The sequence below is a fragment of the Zingiber officinale genome, chromosome 7B, assembly GCF_018446385.1.
Source record: "Zingiber officinale cultivar Zhangliang chromosome 7B, Zo_v1.1, whole genome shotgun sequence".
Taxonomy (NCBI): Eukaryota; Viridiplantae; Streptophyta; class Magnoliopsida; order Zingiberales; family Zingiberaceae; genus Zingiber; species Zingiber officinale.
This window is the reverse complement of record NC_055999.1, coordinates 115169952-115197950: the sequence shown is the minus strand read 5'-3', so window position 1 is coordinate 115197950 and position 27999 is coordinate 115169952. Positions and strand designations below refer to the sequence as shown.

At 38.6% G+C, this 27999-nt stretch overlaps 1 protein-coding gene across 1 annotated transcript; it reads left to right on the top strand.

Moving 5' to 3' along the window:
- Positions 1–3: 3 nt before the first annotated feature.
- On the top strand, positions 4–25811 carry LOC122007043 (receptor-like protein EIX2). The gene is made up of 2 exons (XM_042562803.1): positions 4–428; positions 25513–25811. Exons 1-2 carry the CDS (start codon positions 53–55, stop codon positions 25536–25538), a joined length of 402 nt encoding a protein of 133 aa, XP_042418737.1. The 5' UTR covers positions 4–52; the 3' UTR covers positions 25539–25811.
- The last annotated feature ends 2188 nt before the right edge of the window (positions 25812–27999 follow it).

Genomic DNA, 27999 nt, shown 5'->3' with positions numbered 1-27999 from the left:
AATAAATACTTGGCCATTGGCATTCCATTTCTGCAAACCAACACTGAAGATTATGGCAGAGGCCTGGAGAAGCAGACTCCGTTTCCGTGAGCCATGGCCACCGCACCACCCCCACCACTGCTACAATCTTTATCTTGTCAGGCTCTTCTGGCTCATCATCCTGGCCTTCTTTTTTATGGAGGTAGCTGGAGTAGAAGGGAGAGTGAGCAGCAAGGGATGCTTGCAGAGGGAGAGGGATGCTCTCTTGCTTTTCAAATCCGCCATCAAAGATCCTTCCGCCCGCTTGTCTTCATGGCATGCCCAAGTAGACTGCTGCGCATGGACTGGCGTGGTCTGCCACAACAGAACAGGCAGCATACGAGTAGCCGAGCTCAACCTTCAAAATCCAAATGCCTACCAACTGAATGAGTCGGACACAGCTTTGAGGGGTGAGCTGCTGCATCCATCATTATTGTCTTTAACTCATCTGCACACCTTAAATCTAAGTTTTAATGACTTTGATGGCACCCAAATTCCACCACTCATTGGTTCTCTCCACAAACTACTCCATCTTGATCTTTCATTCTCCAACTTCAGTGGAACCATTCCCCCTCGTCTCGGAAACTTAACTAATCTACTTTATCTTGATCTCAGGTCATATAATTATCCTTATTCTGTTACACTTGTCCATAGCCTTGACTGGCTCTCCGACCTTTCTTCTTTGATTTATCTGGACATGTCCTATATGAATCTCAGCATTGCTTCCCATAATTTGATATCTGCAGTCAACATGTTACCTTCCCTACAACAATTAAATCTAGCTGCTTGTGGAATTAATAATATCCCTCAGTATTCTCTTAATTTCCATCTCAACCTCACTTCTCTCACAACTCTCGATCTTAGTGAAAACTTCTTCAATTCTTCTTTTCCCAACTGGTTGTGGAATCTCACGAGCCTCAAGTCTCTTACACTTTCCATGTGTGAAATTCGAGGAATGTTGCCTATTGAAATTAGCAACTTAATTAGCCTCACACATCTTTATCTTTTTGGGAATTTTCTCTCTGGTCCCCTACCTGATACGTTATGGAAATTGAAACATCTAACATACCTCGACCTGAGCTATACTTTACTTGGAAATTCTTTACCAATGGGGATTATGAATCTATCAAGCTTATCAGCACTGTACCTTGATAATTGTTCACTAATCAGTCCAATACCCAGTGAATTAGGAAATTTAACAACTTTAAATGAATTATCTCTTGAATCTAATTTACTTTCTGGATTAATACCACATGAGATTTGGAAACTAGTCAACTTAGAGTATCTTGACCTCTCTTTCAATTCCTTTGAGGGTGATATTACTGAGTTTCACCTTTCCAACCTAACCAAACTAAACGCCTTGTCCTTGTCTGGTATTACCTTAGCAATAGACCACAATTGGAACCCTCCTTTTCAATTACAAGTCATTAGACTTGGTTCTTGTAAATTAGGTCCTAGATTACCTACATGGCTTCGTTCGCAAAAATCCATCGTGGCTATTGATTTGTACAATACAAGTATAGAGGACAACTTACCTGAATGGTTTTGGAACTCTCTTTCTATCGTTGAATTTTTAGATCTCTCTCGTAATAAAATTAGTGGTACTTTGCCAGCATCCTTGGAGAATTTAACTAAACTATCTAATCTATATCTTGATTCAAATTTACTTAAGGTCCAATTCCTCATCTTCCACCCAACTTACTAGTTCTAGACCTTTCTCTTAATGTTTTTTCAGGACCACTATCACCAACTTTATTCACACCAAATTTATATAGTTTGTTACTCTCACATAACCATATTATTGGAAGCATACCATCCAATGTATGCAATTGTCATAGTCTTGAATGGCTCGACTTATCAAACAACAAACTTTCTGGAGAAATTCCTCAATGTTGGCAAGAGGGAACAGGTCTTCAACGTATTCATTTGGCAAGCAACATGCTCTTCGGAAAAATTCCAAGCTCTCTTGGCAACTTGATGGATCTAGTGTTTTTGCACTTGAATAATAATAGTCTAATAGGGCATCTTCCATCCTCGTTGCAAAATTGTAAACAGTTAGTGATTGTTGATTTCGGTGACAACAAATTCTCTGGAAAAATACCTCTATGGATTGGGCAAAGTTGGCAGCAGTTACGCGTTCTTCGATTGAGCTCAAATATGTTTCATGGCAATATTGATCCACAACTTGGGCATTTGAGGTATCTACAAATCATCGACCTTGCAAATAACACATTATCAGGGTCAATACCACATTCGTTTGGAAATTTTAGTACAATGATTTCGACATCAGCAAAACAACTTCCGAATCCGGGCAGTATTCCATTGATATTTTTAGAAGATAATTCTTACGAGGAAATGGAGAGCATAACTTTAGTTACAAAGGGCGACAAACTTACCTTTTCATCGATTTTGTATCTTGGGAAGAGCATAGACCTTTTAAATAATGATTTGACGGATGAGATTCCTGAAGAATTAGGACACCTTGTTGAACTCAACACTTTGAATTTATCAAGAAACCACTTCAAAGGCAAAATTTCCGATAGTATTGGTAGAATGAGTTCTTTGGAAACTTTAGATTTATCCTTCAATAATTTATTAGGTGATATTCCTCAAGGCTTGTCACAACTAAATGCTCTAAATCATTTGAATTTATCTTATAACAACTTATCTGGAAACATTCCCTCAGGGAATCAGCTTCAAACGTTAGATGATGCATCCATTTATATTGGTAATCTTTATCTTTGTGGAGACTTGGTAAATAAGAGTTGCTTTCATGAGAACAAAACCAATGCGACAAGCGAGGAGCATGCAATGTTATCGTCAATGTTATCAATCTATCTAAGTAGTACACTTGGATATTTTGTTGGATTGTGGAGTGTGTTTATCCTTTTACTATTTATCAAAAAATGGAGGTACTCTTACTTTAAGAAGGTCGATGGCATTGTTGATAAAATTTATGTGGCTATCAAGATAAGATTGAATAGAACAGTGAATGGTTAGTTGTTTTTAGAAAAAATAAAGTTTACGATGAATGTAATTATAAGAAGTTTCCATACTAGAATTGTGAGCTTTTATTGTAAGTGTGCTTTTAGTAACCATATTCTTGTGATATTTTGCAAATGAAACAATATTATGATTGTGCTTTTAGTGTAATCTATGACACAAAGAATGCACTTATTTTATTTCATTTTATGAAAATTATTATATTCCTCTGTGCAATACAGTATTGGAATTCCTAATAGTAGATGAAAATGAGATTGAAAATTACTCATACATACAAGTGTTGAATCATTTGTAGTAAGTGTTATTAAGATTATGATGGTTTAAGTGCACATTGTGTGATTAATTCTTAGTTGACAGATTTATTGATTATTATTTCAACTTAACAAACTTTAAATTGATAAATTTTAAAATTAAAATAAAATTTTCCACTCCATAGTTACAACTAAAAGAAGTTTTATGGATATTTTAAAACTTATGAGAATCTTAAAAGGAAAGTGACTAAATTAATAGATCAGCTAGAGTTACAAAAAAAAATATATGTAAAAAGTAAATGTAATATATAATTTATCAAATTTTAGAAATTGAAATGATCAATTGAAAAACTATAAGGGTAAAATAAAACTTTCTTCCTAATAAACTCACTTTTATCCAAAAAAAAAAAAAAAAGAATTTGTAAGAGATTTTAATAACACTTGTTATAAATTTACTTCCACGCCATTATATTTGGAATTATATTTGGAATTGAAATAAAATTTTAAAAAACTAAGCTAAGTTGAGTTGGAAAAGGTACAGGTGATATCGCTCATTTCGAGTGATTCAATATTATGGTGGTAAAAAGGTGAATACGTTCGTCCTTTGTATCCCCATTAATCTGTCTCAGGGTCAATATGGAGGAGGTAAATCATAGGTGACTATTAGCCTTTGGAATAATGATTAATACATAAGAAAGGCATTTACCTCGGCTTTGCCAAGATTCAAACTTCAGGCCTCATGGTAGTAACACCTCATATGCTAGCCATTAGACCGTCCCGAGAGCATGTGCTAGCCACTAGATCATCCCGAGTGATTCAGTATTATTAATCTGTAGTAAAAGGGACATTTTTACTCTACCATAACAGCCAATTATATGGAAAAAATTAGATATCTATATCCACTGAAAATTAACTTAAATCTATTAGAGTAAATACTCATATATGGATCGTATTAACCGTGGGAACTAGAAAATGTGCAAAAGAAACTTATGTAGTTAGAAAATTTTGAAAATAAAAAGGAATTATTATGACAAAATTTAAAATAAAAAAAAACTAAAAATTAAAAGTTTTTACAGAAATAAAAATATTAAAATGTAAAATATAGCATAAATTTAAAGGTAAAATGAGATATTACGAAGAAATAGAATTTTTAAGGCCGATAATAAATATTAGCAAACATGTTGCATAACAATGAAAAAATATATATTGATACGGTACATGATCGGGAGTCACGCCCTCAAGGTAGTTAGAGGTCAAGCCCACGAGGTAGTCAAAAGTCAAGCTCACGTGGCGATCAGAAGTCAAACCTACGTAATAGTCAAAAGTCCGCCTACGTGGCAGTCAAAAGTCCCGCTTATGTGGAGGACAAGGGTTCAGATTACAAGATGACCCAGGGGGGACATAAGCAGCATTCAGGGGTCGGGTCTGCATGGCAAATAAGAGTTCGAACTGACCGGGACGCACCGGTCAGAAAATACATGGATTGAAGCGAATAGGTCTGGATATGCAAACCAAGGATACAGGTCAAGACTTATAGCCTTGCGGCACAGGACGCAGGTACCAAAGCGTACAGATCGGGATATGCAAACCAAGGATATAGGTCAAGACTTATAGTCTTGCGGTACAAGACGCAGGAACCAAAGCGTACAGGTCAGGATATGCAAACCAAGGATATAAGTCAAGACTTATAGCCTTACGGCACAAGACGCAGGGACCAAAGCGTACAGGTCGGGATGTGCCAATCAAGGATACAGGTCAGGACCTATAGCCTTGCGGTACGGGGCAGTATGGGACACATGGACCAAAGCGTACAGGTCGGGATGTGCGAACCAAGAATACAGGTCAGGACTTATAGTCTTGCAGTACAGGATGTTGGATCGTGAAGAATCGATAAAGGGGGGTGAATATCGATAAGCGTTCGAAAAGAGTAAACGCGGTGGAAAAGTAAGGTAGAAACGAGCAAGGCTAACACAGGTTCTTTTTACTTGGTTCGGAGCCTATGTCGACTTCTACTCCAAGGCTCACACTCGTCGAGTGCTTTCGTTGGGCAATCCACTAGCAATTCGAACAATTGATTACAAGAATTAAGTACAAAAAAGCTAGAAATAAAATACCAACAAATATAAAACAATTGGAAAGGAACAGAGTTTTGTCAGAGTAGCGTCGTAACGTCGCAGGAGCGCAGGAGGGCAAATCGTCAATTCTGAGTTGTGTGTTGAGCTCCGCCATTGACCCTCCTTTTATAGGATGCTCGGGGCACCTGGATCCCTTCCGGGCGCCCTGGTGTGACGTAGCAGTCCTAACCAGCGAGCTCCAGGTGTTGACGCCGCGATCAGGATAAAGTTTGCCTCCGGGCGCCCGGACCACCTTTCTCCAGAAAGTCCTTCTCCTGCAAGACAAGGTTACTTCGAGGCAAATATATAATGTATATCCTACAAAACAACATATTAGCACAGTTTATAAATTCAACATGAAGAGTATGACTTAGATTCCGTCTCTCCGAGATCGGAATCTAGTAAGATCTCGACTTAGAGTTCCAAAATGGTTCTAAGTCGGATCGGCGCCTAAGTTCCCTTCCCGGGAACGTGTCCTCACAGTCACTCCCATCCAGTGACTTACCTTTACTCACCTGTCAGACATCCGGTCAGTCCTTCGACCCGTCTGGACTTCTTGCCAGCTATCCGATCAGCCTGTTGACCTAGTTGAACTTCGTGCCAAGCGTCCGGTCAGCCCATCGACCCGCTTGGACTTCGTGCCAAGCATTCGGTCAGCCCGTCGACCCGCTTGGGCTTCGTGCCAGACATCTGGTCAGCCCGTCGACCTGTCTGGACTTCGCCTGCACACTCAATCAGAGTGTTAGACAACGACAAACCTAACTTAACCTAATTTGTCATTCATCAAAACCTGAGTTAGACCGTTAGTGCTAACCGCACCAACACAGGACACATGCACCAAAGCGTACAGGTAGGTATCGTCCAAAGCGTACAGGTTGGGATGCGCGATCCAAGGATACAGGTCGGGACGTCTAGCCTTGCGGCATAGGACATAGGGACCAAAGCGTACAGGTCGGGATATACCAACCAAGGATACAGGACAGGACTTATAGCCTTGCGGTACAGGACGCAAAGACCAAAGCGTACAGGTGGGGATGTGCCAACCAAGGATACAGGTTAGGACTTATAGCCTTGCAGTACAGGACATAGGGACCAAAGCGTACAGGTCGGGATATGCCAACCAAGGATACAGGTCAGGACTTCTAGCCTTGCGGCACAAAACGCAGACTAAGGCGTATAGGTCGGGACAAACGGAATCAGACTAAGGCGTACAGGTCAGGACAGATGGAATCGAGCTAAGGCGTACAGGTCGGGACAGACGGAATCAGACTAAGACGTACAGGTCGGGACAGACAGGATCGGGCTAAGGCATACAGGTCGGGACAGACGAAATCGGACGGAGGCGTACAGGTCGAGATGAAGGATAAGCGGAACCAAACTAAGGTATACAGGTCACGATACAAGGTAAGGCAGGTCAAGAGTTCACAAGACAGGACACGCAGGACAGGGATGGATGTACAGATCTGGATTTGTGAAGCGGCAAACGCAGGTTAGGAAATATAGGTCCACATCCCACAGATCGAAGTCGGCGGGCATAGGGACCCAGTCCACGGTTAACAGGTTGCGGTAAGCATACACTACACGACAAACAAGCCAGGGAATCGTAAGAACCTGTCAGGGAATAATCACTGCTTGTCAGAGAATATGCTAACGGTCTGGTGCTCACCGCCTGTTGATTCCTTCCTAGACCTATAGGAGGACGCCACGTGTCATTCGCCGCCAGACAAAGCCTGACATCCGACATTCCCTGACACCCGTCAGACTCTAGAAGCACCCATTGCAGTATAAAAAGGGAACTTTGTCCCTTACGCAGGTACACTCACTCGTCTTTTCGCACTCATCTTTTACTTTTCGTCATTTTCTCTGTATTTCTTGGGAAAAAGTACCTAACTTGAGCATCGAAGGGCCTGACCCGGGAACTTTTTCCTTGGTTCTAGGTCTCTAACGTGAGGGCGGCTCGTCTGAGTGTGTGCAGGACTCTCGTCTCGTCATCTCGTCATCATCCCCTGTCATCCACCCGTGGGCACCCTTTCAGCAGGTGACAGATCGACCAGGCTTCGCAACGACTTTCTGTCAACCCCGAGGACAGCACAACCCGTCTCTATCCGACTCAACTTTCAGACGGGATCATATATTATATCAATTGAAAAACTTTCAAAAGAGGTGAAGTTTTAAGGTGAAATGAAAACTATAAAATATTTAAGGTAAGTCACATTTTCGTTAAAGATAAGAATGCAACAAAACTAATCTAAACTGTAAACTTTAAAATATAAATATAGCGGCCACAACTAACCCAAATAAGAGCATAATTAAATTACAATTATAAAATCTTGAGTTGCAAATTATAATGCTACCACAATTAATTTTAACTGAGGTTGATTTTTAAAAAATAGTTTTTAATATTTCATAATAAAAAATAATCATGTGCCATTTGCTTTTATAGAAGAACTATAATGAGCTTATAAAGAGTGAAAAATGTGAATTATAAGAAATGTGAATCATATCCTTAGGTAACTTGAAGGTACATTTAGCCAGTAAATTTTATAATAAATTTATGTGGCAATTAAAATAAGATTAAATAAAGCGTAAAACACCTTTAACCCTATGTGTTTTCAATCCAGTAATATTTTTACCCTCCTATGTTTCAAGAGGTAGTGATCCGATGACTAAGTAGGGGTTTCAAGAGGCAGTGATCCGATGATATGTTAGACACTATACTCTTTAACGTTAAGAGATACTCGGCATTCTATTTGCTACTATAGATAGTAATTGATGTCGTGATAAGGGAGGGTTCGTCTGGTATGAGTCAACTATCTAGATGGAGATCGAAATCAAGGTGATCAATGTCAGGATGTCAAAAGATTCACCTACGAAGGTCGAGCGGAGGTCAACCACAAGGGCCAGTCGGGCAGACAATATTCGATCGGCAACGGGCTTGCCGGAGCTGACCACCCGGCTAGCTCGGAGCAGTATGGTAAGATCACCAGACGCTCGGTATGGAGAGGCAGAACACCAGAAGACCGGAGAGCTTGTCCGATCGGGAGGCGATCGATAACCTACTATACCCAATCACCGTATAGAAGAACAGTCGAGGCCGACCAAGCGGGGGAGTACTAGGTCGAGCGGTTATCTCGCTCGGCCGATCAGTGGGATCGCTGACCTATTTCGAGATATCCTTTTGGGAGATAGTGCTGCTGACACTGAGTATGGTCAACAGGCGGATTATACGATAATAAATCGGAAGACGTGCCCACAGCCAGTTGGAGAACGTGTCCATGACCACGTGTCCAGGAGGATGAAACCAAAGATGGAGGATGTTGGATGACTCGCCACGGTTACTTTAACAAAGGAGGAGCTGGATGCGCTGATACAAGCCCGAGCGGCAAAAATAGTAGAGCAACAACAACAATAGATGTTGGTTGATCGCCATGTACAGGAACCCGCGGCCTCAACAACGGGTCATCCAGTCGGATATAGAGACCGATCGGATCATGAATTCATTCAGGGACAGAGTAAGAAGCCGACCGGCACATATGGAGACGCGCCCCACGTGCCGATACCCTTCCATCGAGCACTGTTCCACACTTCAGCAGAGGAGCTAGGCCAAGTGGATAAGGAACGAGGATCCTCCTCGGACGACACGCCCGTTTGGGACGCACGTAAAGGGAAAGCACTAAGGAATAATGATTTGCCCGAGCGGATCAATCAACAGTTTTCTCAGAGAATTTTGGATGACCCTCTGCCAAAGCACTACACCCCGTGGATGATCGGTGAGTATAATAGAATGACCGATCCGAACGACCACCTAGCCCAGTTTGATAATGTTAGAGTGTATACTAAAAGCCTAGCTTTTGGTATAAACATTTATCTAGAAATAAGAATCACATTGGTCAAATGTCTACATTTATGATAAATGAAGTTGTTCAATTAATTTATATTGTAGATAACATGGTGTGTGGTGTCATACACAGAGGATCATGTTATCAGTACCTTATAAATTATAAACAGTAGCTCACGACCATAATGGAAAGGAACAAACCATTGGAAGGTCGTAGTGTAATTAGGTATTAGTTTATCTTAACTATATAATTACACTAATACACTTAGAGTGTATTGAGTAGGACCATTAGAGGTTGTTTCTTTTATACTGACTTTATAAAGAAACAAAGACCTCAGTTATTATGGAAGTGTGTGCTCTTAATCCTAATATAATAACAAGCACATATATTTGATATTTATTTCTTTAATTTATCAATGGGTGAGATTTAGTTCGATGAATCAATAAGCGATAAGTTGGGAAATGATATCACTTATAGTGTGTGTTGTTGACTATAGAAGGCGTGTCCTAGTGATCTAGGTTGAGAATGTCCCCAGAGGAGCTCTAGGATTGTCATGTTAAACCGCGGTGGACATAGTCCGACATGACGATTGAGTGGTACTACTTGGAGCTAGATATTAATTAAGTGAGTTGTCGTAACTTACTTAATTAGTGGACATTGTTATCTTAAACACAGAAGACTAACACACTCATAATAAGAAGGAGCCCAAAATGTAATTTGGGATTGGTGCGTAGTTCAATAATAGTTCTTTAGTGGAATGAATTATTATTGATGAAATTAAGTTGTGTGTTGGCGAACACGGATGCTAATTTCATCGGAGACCAAAACCAATTCCTCCTCTCGGTCCTATCGTAGCCTCTAGTATATAGAGATTTATACCCACCACACCTTCCATCCAATGGGGGCCAAGCTAGCTTGGAACCCAAGCTAGGCCAAGACCAAGTGGATGAGTCGTGCGGCCAAAGCTGGGTCCCAAGCTTGGGTGGTCGACCACTAGAATATTAAAAAGGATTTTAATAATAAAATTATTTCTTATGTGGATATCATGATTTTAAAGAGAGTTAAAAATTAAAATTTCCTTTTATAACTTTCTACAAAGGTTAAGAGAAGAGATTAATCTCTTTCCTTATTTGTAGTTTAAAAGGATGGTTTTAATTTTGGTAAAAACTTTCCTTATTTGTAAATCATCTACATGATTAAAAGAGAGTTTAAAATTTGAAAATCTTTCCTTATTTGTTGATTAAAGGAGGATTTTAAATTTTAAGAAAACTTTCCTTTTAAACATGTTCATGATTTAAAAGAGAGTTTAAAATTAAATATTCTCTTTTATAAGTTTCTAAAAGATTAAGAAAAGATTTGATATCTTTCCTTATTTGTAGATTGAAAGAGATTTTAATTTTTAGAGATAACTTTCTTTTTATCCACATGTTTAAAAGAAAGATTTTAATTTATTAAATTTCCTTTTTATAAACCAATCATGAAGGGATAAAATTATTGGAGAAATTTTTATAAATTTCTGGAAACAAATTAGGAAGCTTTAATTCTTGTTTAATTAAAACTCTCCTTGATTTGAGGAAGTAAGTGGCCGGCCATGTTTTAGTGAGAAGAAAAATTATTTTAATTAAAATAAAATTTTCCTTTTCATGGCAAAAGAATTAAGGAAGTTTTTATTAAAATTTCCTTATTTGCCAAGACCAAGGATTATAAAAGAGGAGGTAGAGGAGCCTTCATGGGTGAACAACCTCTATTATTTTCTCCCTCTTTTCTTCCTTGGTGTGGCCGGCCTCCTTCCTTTCTCTTCTCTCCATCTTGTGGCGGACCTCTTCCTCCTCAAGTCAAGTGGTGGCGGATTTTAGCTTGAGAAGAAGGAGAGAAAGCTTACATCCCTTGGAGCTTGATTGGTGGAAAAGATCTTCATCTCTTGGAAGCATAGTGCTTGGCGAAACTTGAAGAAAGAGAAGAAGGTGCTTTGGTGGTTTCTCATCTCGGAAGATCGTTGCCCACACAACGTCCGAGGTTAGAAGAGGAATACGGTAGAAGATCAAGAGGTCTTTCTAAAAGGTATAACTAGTAATTTTTCTTTCCGCATCATACTAGTTATTTTTGGAAATAATACCAAATACAAGAGGCATGCAATTCTAGTATTTCGAATATGTTTTTCGATGTTGTGTTCTTTTGTTTTCTTTTTCCTTGTGATTTGATTGTTCTTTTCGGTTAACCTAAAGTTATTTTAGGAAATTAAATATTAGCTTTCCATAAAAGGTTTTGTCTAGTCGGTGGTGGTTGCTCCCATATCCAAGAAGGCCATGCCTCGCCACGTCAGTACTGGGAACCAATTATGGAAATTAATATTTAATGGAATTAATAACTTAAGGTGATTTGGGTCGAACGTGTTAAGTTCCGCAGGAGACCCAAGTCAAAACCTAAAAGAACGAATAGATTAAGTTTTGGATCAAACGTGTTAAGTTCATAAAATTTAATTTAAACACATGGTAGCTAGGAAAGGTTCGACCTTTATACAAAATTTTTGTCAGTGGAACCTCTAGGCTTTCCGAGTAGAACCAACAATTGGTATCGAGCTAGGGTTTTGCCTCGTGTATTTGGTATTAGTTTAATTATACATGTCATACATAATTTAGGCAGTTAATAGTAGGATATGCTAACTTTGTGGATGCAGGATCCAACTATTATGGCTTATAGTTATTATGTGTGTGATTGGACCCTGGACATGTCAAGGGCATTTTATTGTGTGCATAATTGTATTATAAAATACAGCAGGAGTCGTATTTAGTTTTATTAGGATTTTATTTTTGATCTAGATATATGTACATTCCTTTTATGGAATATAGGATCAAAATGTAAAATTCTATTTATGTCGCGGATCGAATCTTGCAAAGCGTGGAACCTTCTAAGGACGAGGCGAGCGGAGCAAGATGGATGCGACAGCTAGACCCGGTGGCGGTGGCCAAATATGGCAGCAGCTTGGGATGACAACACACGGAGGACAACTAGAGATAAAAGCCATAATAGTTGAAAATTAGATTTTCTATTTATTGCTTTTATATTGTCATGTGTGTGCATGTTAGTATACATGACTAGTAGGCTAGCATAGTTAAAATTCCTCGTTTATAAATAACTAAGTGGGAGAGGATTTTAAATAAATCTCATGGTCTCCATTCTAGTGATAAACAAGCGCGTTGGCTCGAGTGCCTTCCTCCATAACGGATGAGCTTGTTTGTGGATCACTAAAGACTTCCATTTTGGATGACTATAGGAAGTTAATTAAGAGCGTGTGATCTTCCCCAACCGAAGGGCATAATCTTATTAATGGACTTAGTGTCAAGTAATGGTATACACTTAGACACATCTAATAGTATCCTCCCATCGAGTCACTGCTATTATTTGTGTGACCAAATGAAACCAACTATTAATTTGTCATAAAACTAGGTTGACAAGATAATAAAATTAAAGGTTAAAACCCTCTTACAAATGATTGATTTTGTATCGTCCACACTAACGTGGCATACAAAATTAACGTGTTCGAGATAATTTTATTTGTCATAAAGATACGCTGACAAGATAGTTAATGGGTAAAACCCTCCTTTACAAATGTTGAATTTGTATACGTCCACACTAACGTGACATGCAAAATTCACGGTGTTTGAGGTGTTGGTAAATTTAAATAATATTGTTTGAGGAATCAATGTTATTTTAAATTCAAAGAGTTTTGACCAAATATTTGATCAAAGACGATCAATTATTAATTTTATTCATAAAGTAAAGTTGACGAGATAATAAAATTAATGAATAAAATCTCCTCTTCGATTTTGTATACACAAAATTCATGGAGATTTTAAGGAGTTGATCTTGACCAAATGTTTTGTGATTCTTAGGATGTTTGTCAATCCCTAGTAGTCATACTATAGAAAAGACTTAGTAGTCCCAATTGTAATGATTGGAAATAGGACTTGGACATTAAGGTAGTTCTTAGAACTAAGAACAATTTAGGTGTATTTAATTCATTAGTTGAAACATGTCTAGTGGTGTTATCTACCGTAACCTGGAGTGTAGATACAAGATGCCATTAATCATGTCTCAATTCATTGAGGTTCCGAAACCCGACAACTAAATGAAAGGTAAATCACCGTCCACATGGGCACTACTGTAAGTGGTAGCATTGCAGTGGGAGATGTTTATCCTTTGATAAGAATAAAATATGGATTTTAAGTAATTGTCTTTACGTACCAAGTTTAGAAAGAACTCGATTTCGGTTTCTAAACTATTATAGATATTATGTCTATTTTGATAACAAAGTTGTTATCAAGAAAAATAAGAAAGTTATCTATTCTGGTATGATGGTTGACAATTTATAATCCAATAACTCCCACGATGCAACAAATGGAAATTAGTAACACATCTTCTAATTTTAAGAGAAAGCAACCTTCGGAAATGAACAAATTATATCTTTGGCATTTAAAGCTAGGTTATACTTGAGTAGGATTCATTGGTAGCTGATGAACTTTTGGGTTCATTGGTAGTGGAAATCTTTCCAACCTGCGAGTCTTACTTGGAAGAAAAATAACCAAGAAGATTTTAAGTCCAAGGGGTATGGAGTCAAAGATATGTTGAAATCGGTTCATTCTGTTTTGTGTGATCCTATGACTATCCAGACAAGAGGTAGTATTGAATATTTTGTCTAATTTATAGACAACTATTCAAGATATAAATAAATTTACTTAATGTACCGCAAGACTAAGTACTTTGATTAGTTCAAAAAGTACAAGGTTGATGCGGAGAAATAAAGTAAAAAGTCACTATGGAAGATCGTAGTGGCAAGTACCTCTTGAGAGATTTTAGGAGTCACTTATCAAAAGTTGGATTTCAATACCAACTAACTGCATCTGGTACACCCCAACAGAATGGTGTAGTAGAAAGAAGGTAAAAGAACTCTTATGGAATAATTAGATAGATGATGAATTATTCAGAAAATTATCAAATTTGTTTTAAGGATAAACTCTGAAAACGAAAGTGAACATAGTACCTTTCAAGTTAGAACTCTCTACTCATATAGAATTGCTGAATAGGTGAAAACCTATTTCGAAGCATATTCGGATTCGGGTAGTCCAGCACATATGCAGAAGAGAGACAATGATAAGTTGGACAGGAATTCACTCGTTTGTGGGTTATCCTAGTGAAATGAAAGTAGGTTTATAGTCTTAAAAATCAGAAGGTCATTGTTAGCATCAATGACCGATTTTTAGAAAAGGACTATGTAATAAACCATGTGCCCATAAGAAAATTTGTTCTTAAGGAAATAATAAAAGACATGTCTAATCTAGTACCAACTGTACAAGATGAGATACCACAAGGAAACTGCAACACGTATCACAAATGATAGACAATTATAGAAAGTGCCTTGTTGTAGTGGGAGGGTTGTTAGGCAACCTAAATAGGTTCATGTTTTGGGAGAGTTTTTGGACTCGATCCCTGGAGGACATGAACTTGATCTCCGGTCATATAATGAAGCACTCCAAGATAAAGATGCAGCATCTTGGCAAAGAGTAATGAATAACAGAATTAGAATATATGTATTCTAATAAAATCTGGAAGCTTGTAGAACCACCAAGTGGTGTAAAAGCCTTTGGGTGTAAAAGGTCTATAATAGGAAAAGAGGGATAGACAGGAAGGTAGAAACCTTCAAAGCAAGGCTTGATGAAAAAGGAAACTTTTTTCACTAGTAACCATGCTTAAGTCTATCCGGATTCTTTTATCTATTTGGCAAGTGGATGTCAAGACAACATTCCTTAATGGAAGTCTTGAAGAAAGCATCCATATAAAGCAACCAGAAGGGTTCATTGCAAAGGGCTAAGAGCATCTTGGGTCAATCAGTCTATGGACTGAGGCAAAGCTTCAAGGTCTTGGAATATCCGGTTTATCAAAGTAATTCAGACCTATGAATTTATTTAGTAACCGGATAAGTCTTGTGTATACAAAAGGTGTGATGGAAGCATGGTGGTATTTCTTGTACTATACGTAGATAACATTTTTGGTAGTTGGAAACAATATCAAAATGTTGTCAGAAGTAAGGGTATGGTTGTCCAAACAATTCGATATAAAGGACTTGGGAGAATGTATATATTCTTGAGATCAAAGTAATAAGGGATCGCAAGAAAAGAATATTTTACTTATCCCAAGCTTCATATATCAGAAAAATCCTTGCTCGTTTTAAGCATGAAAAACTCCAAGAAAGGTTTCTTACCTTTTCAGGATGGAGTAACTTTATCTAAAGATATGTCTCTGTAGACATCAAAGAAGATAAAGGAAATAAAGGCAGTTCTTTATGCTTCGGCTGTCGGAAGCCTAATGTATGCTATGCACGATATCAGAAATCTGTTTTGCCAAGGGCATAGTTAGCAGATATCAAAGTAACCCTGGACAAGGACAGTGGATTGCAGTAAAACATATATTGAAGTACCTTAGAGGCACTAGAGAATATATGCTAGCTTACAAGGCAGTTAATTTGGTCCTTGTGGGTTGCATGGATTTTGACTTCCAATCGGATAGGGACAATAATAAGTCAACCTCGGGGTTTTGTGTTTACTTTAGGAGGTAAAGTCATAACTATGGAAGAGTGATAAGCATAGGTGTTTTTCTGGACTCCACCATAGAAGTTTAGTATATGGCAAGCCTCTGAGGTAGCCATAAAAGCTGAATGACTCAATAACCTCAAGATAGACTTAGATATGATTTCTGGTTTGTCCAAAGATTATTACAATTTATTGTAATAATATTGGTGCAGTAGCAAACTCGAAGAAACCATAAGTCTATAAAGGCAAGTAAACACAATAGAGCGCAAGTACCACCCAATACGAGAAATCGTATAAACGAGGAAAAGTTGTTGCTACCTAGAATGCATCAGATGATGACCTATAGATCTTTTCACTAAGGTCCTTAAGGCGAGAGCTTTTGATGGACATGTTGAAGGGTTGGGAATCAGATGTATGGCAGCAGATATGGCAGCTTAGTCTTTTAGTATAAGTGGGAGATTGTTAGAGTGTATACTAAAAGCCTAGCTTTTGGTATAAACATTTATCTAGAAATAAGAATCACATTGGTCAAATGTCTACATTTATGATAAATGAAGTTGTTCAATTAATTTATATTGTAGATAACATGGTGTGGTGTCACACAGAGGATCATGTTATCAGTACCTTATAAATTATAAACAGTAGCTCACGACCATAATGGAAAGGAACAAACCATTGGAAGGTCGTAGTGTAATTAGGTATTAGTTTATCTTAACTATATAATTACACTAATACACTTAGAGTGTATTGAGTAGGACCATTAGAGGTCGTTTCTTTTATACTGACTTTATAAAGAAACAAAGACCTCAGTTATTATGGAAGTGTGTGCTCTTAATCCTAATATAATAACAAGCACATATATTTGATATTTATTTCTTTAATTTATCAATGGGTGAGATTTAGTTTGATGAATCAATAAGCCCGATAAGTTGGGAAATGATATCACTTATAGTGTGTGTTGTTGACTATAGAAGGAAACTGTGTCCTAGTGATCTAGGTTGAGAATGTCCCCAAGAGGAGCTCATAAGGATTGTCATGTTAAACCCTGCAGGTGGACTTAGTCCGACATGACGATGAAGTCGAGTGGTACTACTCTTGGAGCTAGATATTAATTAAGTGAGTTGTCAGTAACTTACTTAATTAGTGGACATTTGTTATCTTAAACACAGGGAGACTAACACACTCATAATAAGAAGGAGCCCAAAATGTAATTTGGGATTGGTGCGGTAGTTCAATAATAGTTCTTTAGTGGAATGAATTATTATTGATGAAATTAAGTTGTGTGTTCGGGGCGAACACGGGATGCTTAATTTCATCAGGAGACCAAAACCAATTCCTCCTCTCGGTCCCTATCGTAGCCTCTAGTATATAGAGATTTATACCCACCGCATACCCACCTTCTTACCCATCCAATGGGGCCGGCCAAGCTAGCTTGGAACCCAAGCTAGGGCCGGCCAAGACCAAGTGGATGAGTCATGTAGGTGGCCGGCCAAAGCTTGGGTCCCAAGCTTAGGTGGCCGACCACTAGAATATTAAAAAGGATTTTTAATAATAAAATTATTTCTTATGTGGATATCATGATTTTAAAAGAGAGTTAAAAAATTAAAATTTCCTTTTATAACTTTCTACAAAAGGTTAAGAGAAGAGATTAATCTCTTTCCTTATTTGTAGTTTAAAAGGATGGTTTTAATTTTTGGTAAAAACTTTCCTTATTTGTAAATCATCTACATGATTAAAAGAGAGTTTAAAATTTAAAAATCTTTCCTTATTTGTTGATTAAAGGAGGATTTTAAATTTTAAGAAAACTTTCCTTTTTAAACATGTTCATGATTTAAAAGAGAGTTTAAAAATTAAATATTCTCTTTTATAAGTTTCTACAAAAGATTAAGAAAAGATTTGATATCTTTCCTTATTTGTAGATTGAAAGAGATTTTAATTTTTAGAGATAACTTTCTTTTTATCCACATGTTTAAAAGAAAGATTTTAATTTATTAAATTTCCTTTTTATAAACCAATCATGAAGGGATAAAATTATTGGAGAAATTTTTATAAATTTCTGGAAACAAATTAGGAAGTTTTAATTCTTGTTTAATTAAAACTCTCCTTGATTTGAGGAAGTAAGTGGCCGGCCATGTTTTAGTGAGAAGAAAAATTATTTTAATTAAAATAAAATTTTCCTTTTCATGGCAAAAGAATTAAGAAAGTTTTTATTAAAATTTCCTTATTTGCCAAGACCAAGGATTATAAAAGAGGAGGTAGAGGAGCCTTCATGGGTGAACAACCTCTATTATTTTCTCCCTCTTTTCTTCCTTGGTGTGGTCGGCCTCCTTCCTTTCTCTTCTCTCCATCTTGTGGCCGGACCTCTCTTCCTCCTTGAAGATCAAGTGGTGGCCGGATTTTAGCTTGGAGAAGAAGGAGAGAAAGCTTACATCCCTTGGAGCTTGATTGGTGGAAAAAGATCTTCATCTCTTGGAAGGATAGTGCTTGGCCGAAACTTGAAGAAAGGAGAAGAAGGTGCTTTGGTGGTTTCTCATCTCGGAAGATCGTTGCCCACACAACGTCCGAGGTTAGAAGAGGAATACGGTAGAAGATCAAGAGGTCTTTCTAAAAGGTATAACTAGTAATTTTTCTTTCCGCATCATACTAGTTATTTTTGGAAATAATACCAAATACAAGAGGCATGCAATTCTAGTATTTCGAATATGTTTTTCGATGTTGTGTTCTTTTGTTTTCTTTTTCCTTGTGATTTGATTGTTCTTTTCGGTTAACCTAAAGTTATTTTAGGAAATTAAATATTAGCTTTCCATAAAAGGTTTTGTCTAGTCGGTGGTGGTTGCTCCCATATCCAAGAAGGCCATGTGCCTCGCCACGTCAGTACTGGGAACCAATTATGGAAATTAATATTTAATGGAATTAATAACTTAAGGTGATTTGGGTCGAACGTGTTAAGTTCCACAAGAGACCCAAGTCAAAACCTAAAAGAACGAATAGATTAAGTTTTGGATCAAACGTGTTAAGTTCCGCAGGCGATCCAAAATTTAATTTAAAAGAACACATGGTAGCTAGGAAAAGGTTCAGACCTTTATACAAAATTTTTGTACAGTGGAACCTCTAGGCTTTCCGAGTAGCAACCAACAGATAACGCGTCCACACTTCATCAGTACACTTACAGGGTGAAGTGTCGAGTCTTCCTCACTACACTTTTTGGGTCAGCGCAACGCTAGTTCAGACTAATGTCGATCGGCTCATTCATAGCTTCAAAGACTTTCGAGCGGTATTCTTACACCACTTCGCGAGCAGCCACCGCTACCAAAAGACAATCGTTAACCTATTTTCCTTGAAACAAGGACCCAAGGAGGCACTGAGGACCTACATCAAGCGCTTCAACCAGGTAGTCATGGATATTCTATCAGTCTCCTCAGAAAAATTGGTGAATGCCTTCGCCCATGAGCTGACTAAAGGAGAGTTCTTCCGCTCACTCATCCAAAGGCCGCCGAACGACGTCGACCACCTGCTTAGGAAGGCCACGGAGTACATAAATGTGGAAGAGGCCCAAACAGCAAGAAAAAAGGAGGTGTCGATCGAGCCCGCAAGAGCGCCTGAACGGCGACCACCTAGTAGCCATCAACCACCCAAGGGGCTCCGAGCGGGAGGTGAACAGTAACACCAGGAGCCTAGAACGTAGGTCGTACAGCATGTGGTAGCCAATCACTCAAAGGCAGCAAAGGGAAAGGTATGGACGTCAATATTTTGCCTATTCCATCAGTCGACAACGCACACACGTGTGATTGCTACAATTTGATGCCAATTGCGAGCCGACGAGCGCCCCAAGGATATCACCATCGATCACCATCACCCGATCAGCATAATAGGCGCTAATTAGTAGGGTGGCGAGATGACGATTGAATGGCATTTTAACGACATCATTATCAGCCTCAAAAGAGAAACAACACAAGTTCTACCCGAGCTTTTGCAAAGCGGACTAGGACCTTGGCTCGGGAGGAGGAAAATCAAAACAACGTCGCTCGGGGAGAGATTGGAATGATTGCTGGTGGGCTAACCGGCGGTGACTCAAACCGAGTGAGGAAGTCGCATGTCCGGCGCCTAGAAATACATGTTGTCAAATGCAACAAGGAAAAAGCTGAGGGGCCTGAGATCAGTTTTGGCCCCAGAGACCTAGAGGGAGTGGAGATCCCTCACAACAACGTCCTAATTATCCGAGTGGTAATAACTAATTATAATATTTACCGAACCTTTGTTGATACAGGAAACTCGGTGAATGTTATATTCAAGAAGGCATTCAACCAGTTGCAAATTAACTGGTGTGAGTTACAGCCAATGATGACCCCACACTACGGGTTCACAAGCAATGAAATATTATCGATCGCCCAAATTCGGCTAGTCATATCGCTCGGAGAGGAGCCGCTCAATAGGACAAGTACCACAAACATCATTGTGGTGGACACGTCGTCCACCTACAATATTATATTGGGTTGACCTGCCCTTAACGAGTTTCGAGTGGTGTTGTCCACTTTCTGCCAAAAGATCAAGTTTTCTGTGGACAACAAGGTGGGTGAAGTAAAAGGCGATCAGCTGGCCGCTCGGCGATGCTACGTCGAGATTATCAAGTCCGAAGTAAGAGCCACGAGGAAGGCCCCTCGCTTGGAAGTGAATGCCATCAAGGAAGAACCTCCCATCCTGGTCTACGAGGAAAAGGAGGAAGTCTAGATTCATCCCAGCCAATCAGAGCCCACCACCTTTATCGCTACCGATCTGACAGAGGAGAAGAAGGTAGAGCTGGTCACCTGCTTTAGGCGAAACCACGATGTGTTCGCCTGGTTGACCCACGAGCTTCCGGGCATCTCACTGAGTGTAACTCAGCATGAGCTTCACTTCCGACCAGACGCTGGGCTTGTGAGACATAAGAAGAGAGAACCATATCATCCAAGCAAAGATGAAAAACTGCTAGAAGCTGGTCACATCCGTAAGGTTTAGTTTCCAAGCTAGCTTGCCAACGTCATGCTGGTCTCCAAGTCGGACAATAAATAACGAGTCTACATCGACTTTCGTGGCCTAAACAAAGCTTGCCTGAAGGACTTATATCCCCTGCTCAGGATAGACCAGATGGTGGACTCCATGGTGGATTGCAAGCTGATCTGCATGGTCAACGCATATTAAGGTTACCACTAAGTGTCGCTCGCTCATGAGGATCAAGAGAAGGTCAACTTCATCACTGCCAACAGAACTTATTGTTACAATGTCATGCCATTCGGATTGAAGAATTTTGACGCCACCTACCAAAGACCAATGAACAAGGTGTTCCAACGATAGATCGACCACAACATGGAGGTATATATTGATGATATATTAATAAAATCCCTCCGAGTTGTTGACCTTTGTGCAGACATCATGAAACTTGCAATACTTTAAGGGCCTACGGGATAAAGCTGAACCCGAACAAGTGCCTGTTCAGAGCAAGGAGTGGCCACTTCCTCGGATACATCGTCACCAAACGGAGGATCGAGGCAAATCTGAGTAAGGTGAAGGCACTGCATGACATGCCCCCGCCCCATAACTTAAAGGAGGTCCAACAGCTGACCAGACCGATCACCGCGCTATCAAGGTTCATCTCCAAGTCATTTGACCGGAGTCACCCGTTCTTCAAGATATTGCGCCGAGCGACTAAGTTCTAGTGGGACGCAAAATGCGACAAGGCGCTAGAAGAGCTCAAGGAGTACCTTACCTCCTTGCCTGTATTAGCCAAGCCCATCTCTAGCGAGCCGCTAATGATTTACTTGCCATCCACCGATTATGTTGTTGGCTCGGCATTAGTACGGCAGAACGGCTATGAGCAACAGCTTGTATATTTTCTGAGTCATATATTAAAATATGTAGAGTCTCACTACACCTGTCTCAAACAATTAGCCTATGCGCTATTACTCACCGCTCGAAGACTCTGTCCATAGTTTCTATTACATTTGATCATCGTGATGACCAACAGAACCTTGGGAAGAGTTCTTCTAACCCAGAGGCATCCGGATGCCGAGCCAGACGCGATTTGAAAAATATACGTAGACGGATCATCCACTCGGCAAGGTAGTGGGATTAACATTCTCTTGATTTCACTTCTGGAGGACAGGATGCAACTGTCCATGCAACTAGACTATCGGGCTACAAACAATGAAGCCAAGTACGAGGCCTTAATAGCCGTCTTGCAGGCAACTCGGCACGTCGGAGCTGCAAAAGTCATCATCCACTTGGATTCTCAGATGGCCGCTTAGCAGCTATTGGGGGCGTTTGAAATAAGTAGCTCCTGACTCAGGCTATATGCATAAGCTTTTGAGAAGTTGAAGGCAAACTTCCAAGAAGTTGTTATACAGAAGATTGCCCGCTCGGACAACCAAATCGCGGATGAGTTAGCTAAATTAGTTAGTTCATTGTCACCGATCATGATAGAGCAACCGATCGAGCAAGTCTCATTGGTGGCTCACATCAATAGGATGGATGGAATAAACTTCTCGAGCGACTGGAGGAGCCCATTGATAGAGTTCCTCCGGTCGAATAGCATTCCAGCTGATCAGGAAGAAGCTCGCCTTCCAAAAAAGAGGGTCGAACGGTTCACTCAGATCAGAGACCAGTTGTATAAAAGAGCTTTCTTTAGGCCATTGCTCAAGTGTGTCGGACCGGAGGACGTCGAGTACATTCTTCAAGAAGTGCATTAGGGCTCCTGTGGAAGTCACTCGAGCGGCAAATCGCTGGCCCAAAAGATCCTGTTAGCAGGATATTTTTAGCCCACACTGCAAGATGATGCCTCTCGGACAGTGGTCACCTACCTATCGTGTCAAAAATATCACAACATCCAACACCGACCGACCGAGGAAATGAAGGCATCCATGATATCTTGTCAATTCAACCAATGGGGCATGAATATCGTTGGACCATTTCCAATGGCGACTAGTCAGTGCAGATTTCTACTTGTCGTAGTAGATTATTTCTCAAAGTAGGTGGAGGCTAAGCCGCTAGCCAAGATAACCGAACACATGGTCATCAAGTTCATATGGCAAAATATCCTATGTCGATTCGGCATCCCTCGCTAGCTTGTCTAAGATAATAGGAGGCAGTTCGTCGGAAGGAGACTCAAGGAGTGGTGCGAGGGCTATGGCATTGCACAGGCTTTCACATTAGTGGCCTATCCTCAAAGCAACGGCCAGGCGGAAGTCACCAACTGGGAAATCCTTACGGGTTGTATCCATGGTATTTGTTTCAGAGGCTCCTCTTGTGGTTGCAACTCTCTTAGCCCTATGTCGTGTGTTAGTTTAATTTATGCATGCTGGACAATCTTTGTTAGAGGTAGAGGAAATTTGCTGAATTAAAAATATACTAAATCACTTTTAGATATTGTTAGTGTGCGCACTTATGTGTCAAAACACTCTTATTAATTTATAGATAATTATTTCATAAAGATAAATATTTATCGTTAATTATTTACTTTTTTATACGTATATGATTAATGATAAAGTCTCACAGATTAATGAGTATATTAATCTAAAAATAGTCCTTAATCAGATAGATATCTAAAGGGGACATGGAGATCTAAATCAACGCTGAGTGTGACTAGGTCGAGATAGACCAAGAGATGGATATTCAAGTTGTACTTGGGGGTACCTTGAGCTTAGAGGTACACATACTAGATACGACCCGATTAACCACATATTAAGCATCATTAGTCATTTCGCTTATGAATGAGTGTAACTGATTTTTTGATTTGAGACATTCATTTATTCTATGCGTAGAGTTATGTACTTTGATGTCATTAAAAGCATTCTTTAATGAGATTGTGATTAATGTATAGCAAAACGTAGAGAGAATAGTGTCGAGTCAATAGAGAATTCATCGCTCTCTTGGATTAGGAGTTAACATCCTGGTCGCTTGATTGAGATACTAGTGGCTCAAAATTCTTGATCATGGGAGGAATGATTTATCATTCAAGATAAGTCTATTATATCCTTAAAAATAAGTAAAACAATTAATTTGGTGATGATGTATAATGTACCGAATTGATTGGGATGTAGGCTTAGATGAAGAGATTGAATTATATAATAATCGATTCATAATGGTTTATAGTCTATGACTGATATTAATTTTATCGCATTGGGTGACTAAAAATTGTTGCTAGACGGTTACCTTAGTCTGTGTATGGATTTACACTGTCTTCATGTATAAAACCTAGACGGTTGCACGTATAGCACATAGATATGAACATTATCTATGATTAATTATTTTAGTGGATATTAAAATTAATCAATTTTATTATTTCTGAATTATAATTAATTGGATTATTAATTAATTCTGAAATATCGGGAGCTAGTCAAGATCAAATATAGATCTATTTGATCCAAAGAAGAGAGAATTCGAATAGCTATATTAATGATAATTAATGGAGAATTTGAAAAGTCATTATAATAATAAGTAATGGAGAATTCGAAGAATAATCATAATGTGATGATTAATGGAGCATATGAAGAGTCATATCTTTTCATATTCCTCGGAGGCTATAAGTAGTCATCTTTGGAAAGATTTAAGCGACAAACTTTTTCTCTGCATTTCTTCCTAGAAGTTTTCTTCGCTTTCTTCCATCAAAAGAAATCGTTATTGCTTCTAAGTTTTTGTCGATCCAAGAGGCTAGCACCTAACGGATCGTGTCAAGTTCGTTATCTAGTGCACGTGAATACCGCTAGATGAGTCACATGTGGGGCTCTTATCTGTTTATGATATTATTCACACCTATCGAGGACTTGAGGTATGTTGTTATGTTATTTTATTTAAAATTATATGTATCACGAAAAAATTCATGATTTAAGAGACAAACATGATTTAGTATATCTATTTTGTTGCTCTCCAATTCCAACAGATATATAAGATATATATATCTGTTGAAATGATCTAAATTGATAATCACATACTGTCAAACAAAAAAACAGATGAGTTGCTTGGGAGACAAAACTGTCTTGTAGGACCATTCTGCCTCGTATGGCCGAGTTGCATTATAAGGCCAAGCTGCTGAGCTGCAGAGTCAATAAAGTTACCGAGTCAACTGAGCCACCGAGCTGGAGAGGATTTTCAGTGGATTATTGGATTAAACCCGATTGTGCATGTCCTATTGGATTAAATCCAATAAAGTAATCTAATTAAATCCGATATACCTTATTAGTCCTCTCGATGGACTAGTGGCTAGTGCATGGGATTGTCACAATGAGATCTGGGGGTCAATCTCTGGCTAGTAGTCAGGTTTCTGTCCTACCTATGCATTAGTCATTGTCTGGGCTAGTAGTTCCCGTGATTTACCTTTTTCGTATTGACCTAAGGACGGATTAACGAAGACGTTAGGGACGAACGAATCACCTTTTACCACAATGAATATTCGTCCATTGCTTCTTCGTATGATCTCCAGACTTCATAGACGACATAGAGACGTTCCGCTATAATCAGGTTTTGTTTATTTTGCAGTCGTTAGCTTTATGTTTTATTTTGCTATAAAATCTTGATGAATTTTGTATTCATACGGATTAGAATACTATGTTTTAGCTAGATTCTTGTTTTCATGCGAAATATCAAAGTCAGATGTATCAAACAGAAAAGATAGCCATATAATGAATCGAATGACTTGCATTGTGCTGTTATATGACATCAACTTTCACAGGGTTAGATTGGGCACGGCATGCATGAGGTTAATTATTGAAGAAGATTTTAAGAATCTTAATTGTGGAGCCTGATGCACCTTCCAACATCGATCTTAATTACTATGCAGGCCACTTTCATTTCCTCCTAGCCTTCACGAGAGTTGACTGACCAGCCTTTGGATTTTCGATTAATTATATATAGCTTAATTTATCATAATCGAATTCCTCATTCTTCAATATTATATTATATTATATTATTATTGTGTGTGAACATTTTGAAGAACAATAACGTTGAATGGAGAATGAAGAAGGTTGAATATTGTGATCTCTCGCCCTGCAAAATTGGTGTTGGGCCATCCTTGTCCAAGGCATGATGCTCAAATCAATCCCGATTTAAATTACAAGGTAAACAATTAACCTTGGGCATTTATAAAGTATATAAACTTGGTTCGATCGTTAACATTCTTGGACGGATTTATAGATAAATTTATTTATTTATTTATATAAAATTTAATTATAAATTTTATTTTATTTTTTGACATATATATATATATATAGTCGTGCACGTCGCGCAGGAGATCAATTAATAGTTTTTTTTATTTTTTTATTTTTTTAATATTTTAAATTAAAAAATTAACATTTTCTTATCCAAATTTTTAATACATTAATATATCCCCTCAACATATTACAATATTCAATAAATACTTAAATTAATTTTATTTTATTTTTTTTTAAACCAAACACTATAACCTAATTGGTAAGTTTGAACCCTAGAGGTAAAATTTTTTTTAAAAAAATAGCTTTGATATTATAACCCAAAGCCTGAATCCTGGAGTTAAAATCTAATAAAAAAAAAATAGCTTTGATACTATAACCCAAAGTCTGATCCCTAAATAGCTTTGATACTATAACCCAAAGTCTGAACCATAGAGGTAAAATAAAAAAAAATAACTTCGATACTATAACCCAAAGCCTGAACCCTAGAAATAAAATCTTAAAAAAAATTAATTATTTTTTAATTCAAAATTAAAAAAAATAACAAACACACCCATTTTAATTAAAAAAAACAATATTTCTTTATATAAGTAGCTAATACGTTACGATATTCCCTTAACATATTACAATACTCCGTAAATACTTAAATTTATTTTATTTTTTATTTTTTTAACTAAATACTATAATCCAATTGGAAAATTTAAACCTTAGAGGTAAAATCTTAAAAAAAAATTAACTGAAAAATTATATCCCAATTAGAATGTCTGAACCCTACCAATAAAATTGTAAAAAATATATTTTATTTATTTTTTTAATCAAAATTAATATATTTTATTTATTTTTTTAATCAAAATAAAAAAAATAATGATATACTGCGCGAGGTATATAAAAAAAATATATATATATATATATATATATATATATATATATATATATATATATATATATATATATATAAAGCTAGGGATGTGGCGCTCCTGTTGATCGTACGTAGACTCCGATCGAACCTGCAACTATAATTACATCAGTGTCGAGCCAGGGAAGGGGTCCCCGGCGTTAGCCCTCCGACGTTCAAGTCAATCACCAATGATATGTGGAAGCAGCAGAGCAAAGAAACGAAGACAGTAGTAGCAACAGTAATGTGCGCATACCTCCGACGAAGCTTGGACCCCTTTTATACAGAGCTCCTGTAGCGCGCGTGCACGCTTCCCAAGGTGTATACACTTACCAAAGCTTCCCTTGAAAAGACGTGTCAATAAAGTATCCCTGACACAATACCTTAATGAGCCGAGCATATCTCTGAAGCGACAGTCGAAACTTTCGCCGTACGATCTTCTGTCTGACCCAGCCGCCGACTATGCCGTCTGTCAACGGCACTGGCTCCCAAAAGGATATCTCCAGCTAACAGTGTGTCTTTCACTGGGCCGAGCGAGATAACCGCTCGGCTCGGGTCTTAACTGTTTACTCGGGTGGTGAGTCTGCTCCCTGGTCGAGCGGGATAGCCGCTCGGCCATAACCTTGTTGCTTCTGTGCGGTCTGCTCGGTCATAATTCTGCTCCGCTATCGTTCCGAGTACTAATGCAAGACTGAGCGTAGTGGTCGCTCAGCCTGCTTTTGCATATACTCGATGTTTGACCCTTTGCTGAGTGTCGGGTTCTCGGCATATGGCCGAGCCATGAGTGATATTGAGTCGGACCTTCTTTCTCCTGGTCGGGCGAGCCACCCGCCCGATCGGCCAATGACATAGGCACGTTGACCACCTTGACTTTAACCTTTCACCGTGACAATCAACTTCCACAGGGTAGACCCCTTCTCATCACCACATCCAGGGGTGGATCCAATGACCGGGGGGGGGCATCGACGGTCACCCCCTTTGTCAGCGGTGGAACACCTAGTATTATGGGGTTCCACCGATGGAGATAGATGATACCGTCCCTTGTTCTGCGTAAAAATCGTCCCTCTATGCTTGAATTCCTGGATCCGCCACTAACAACATCAAAATATATATATAT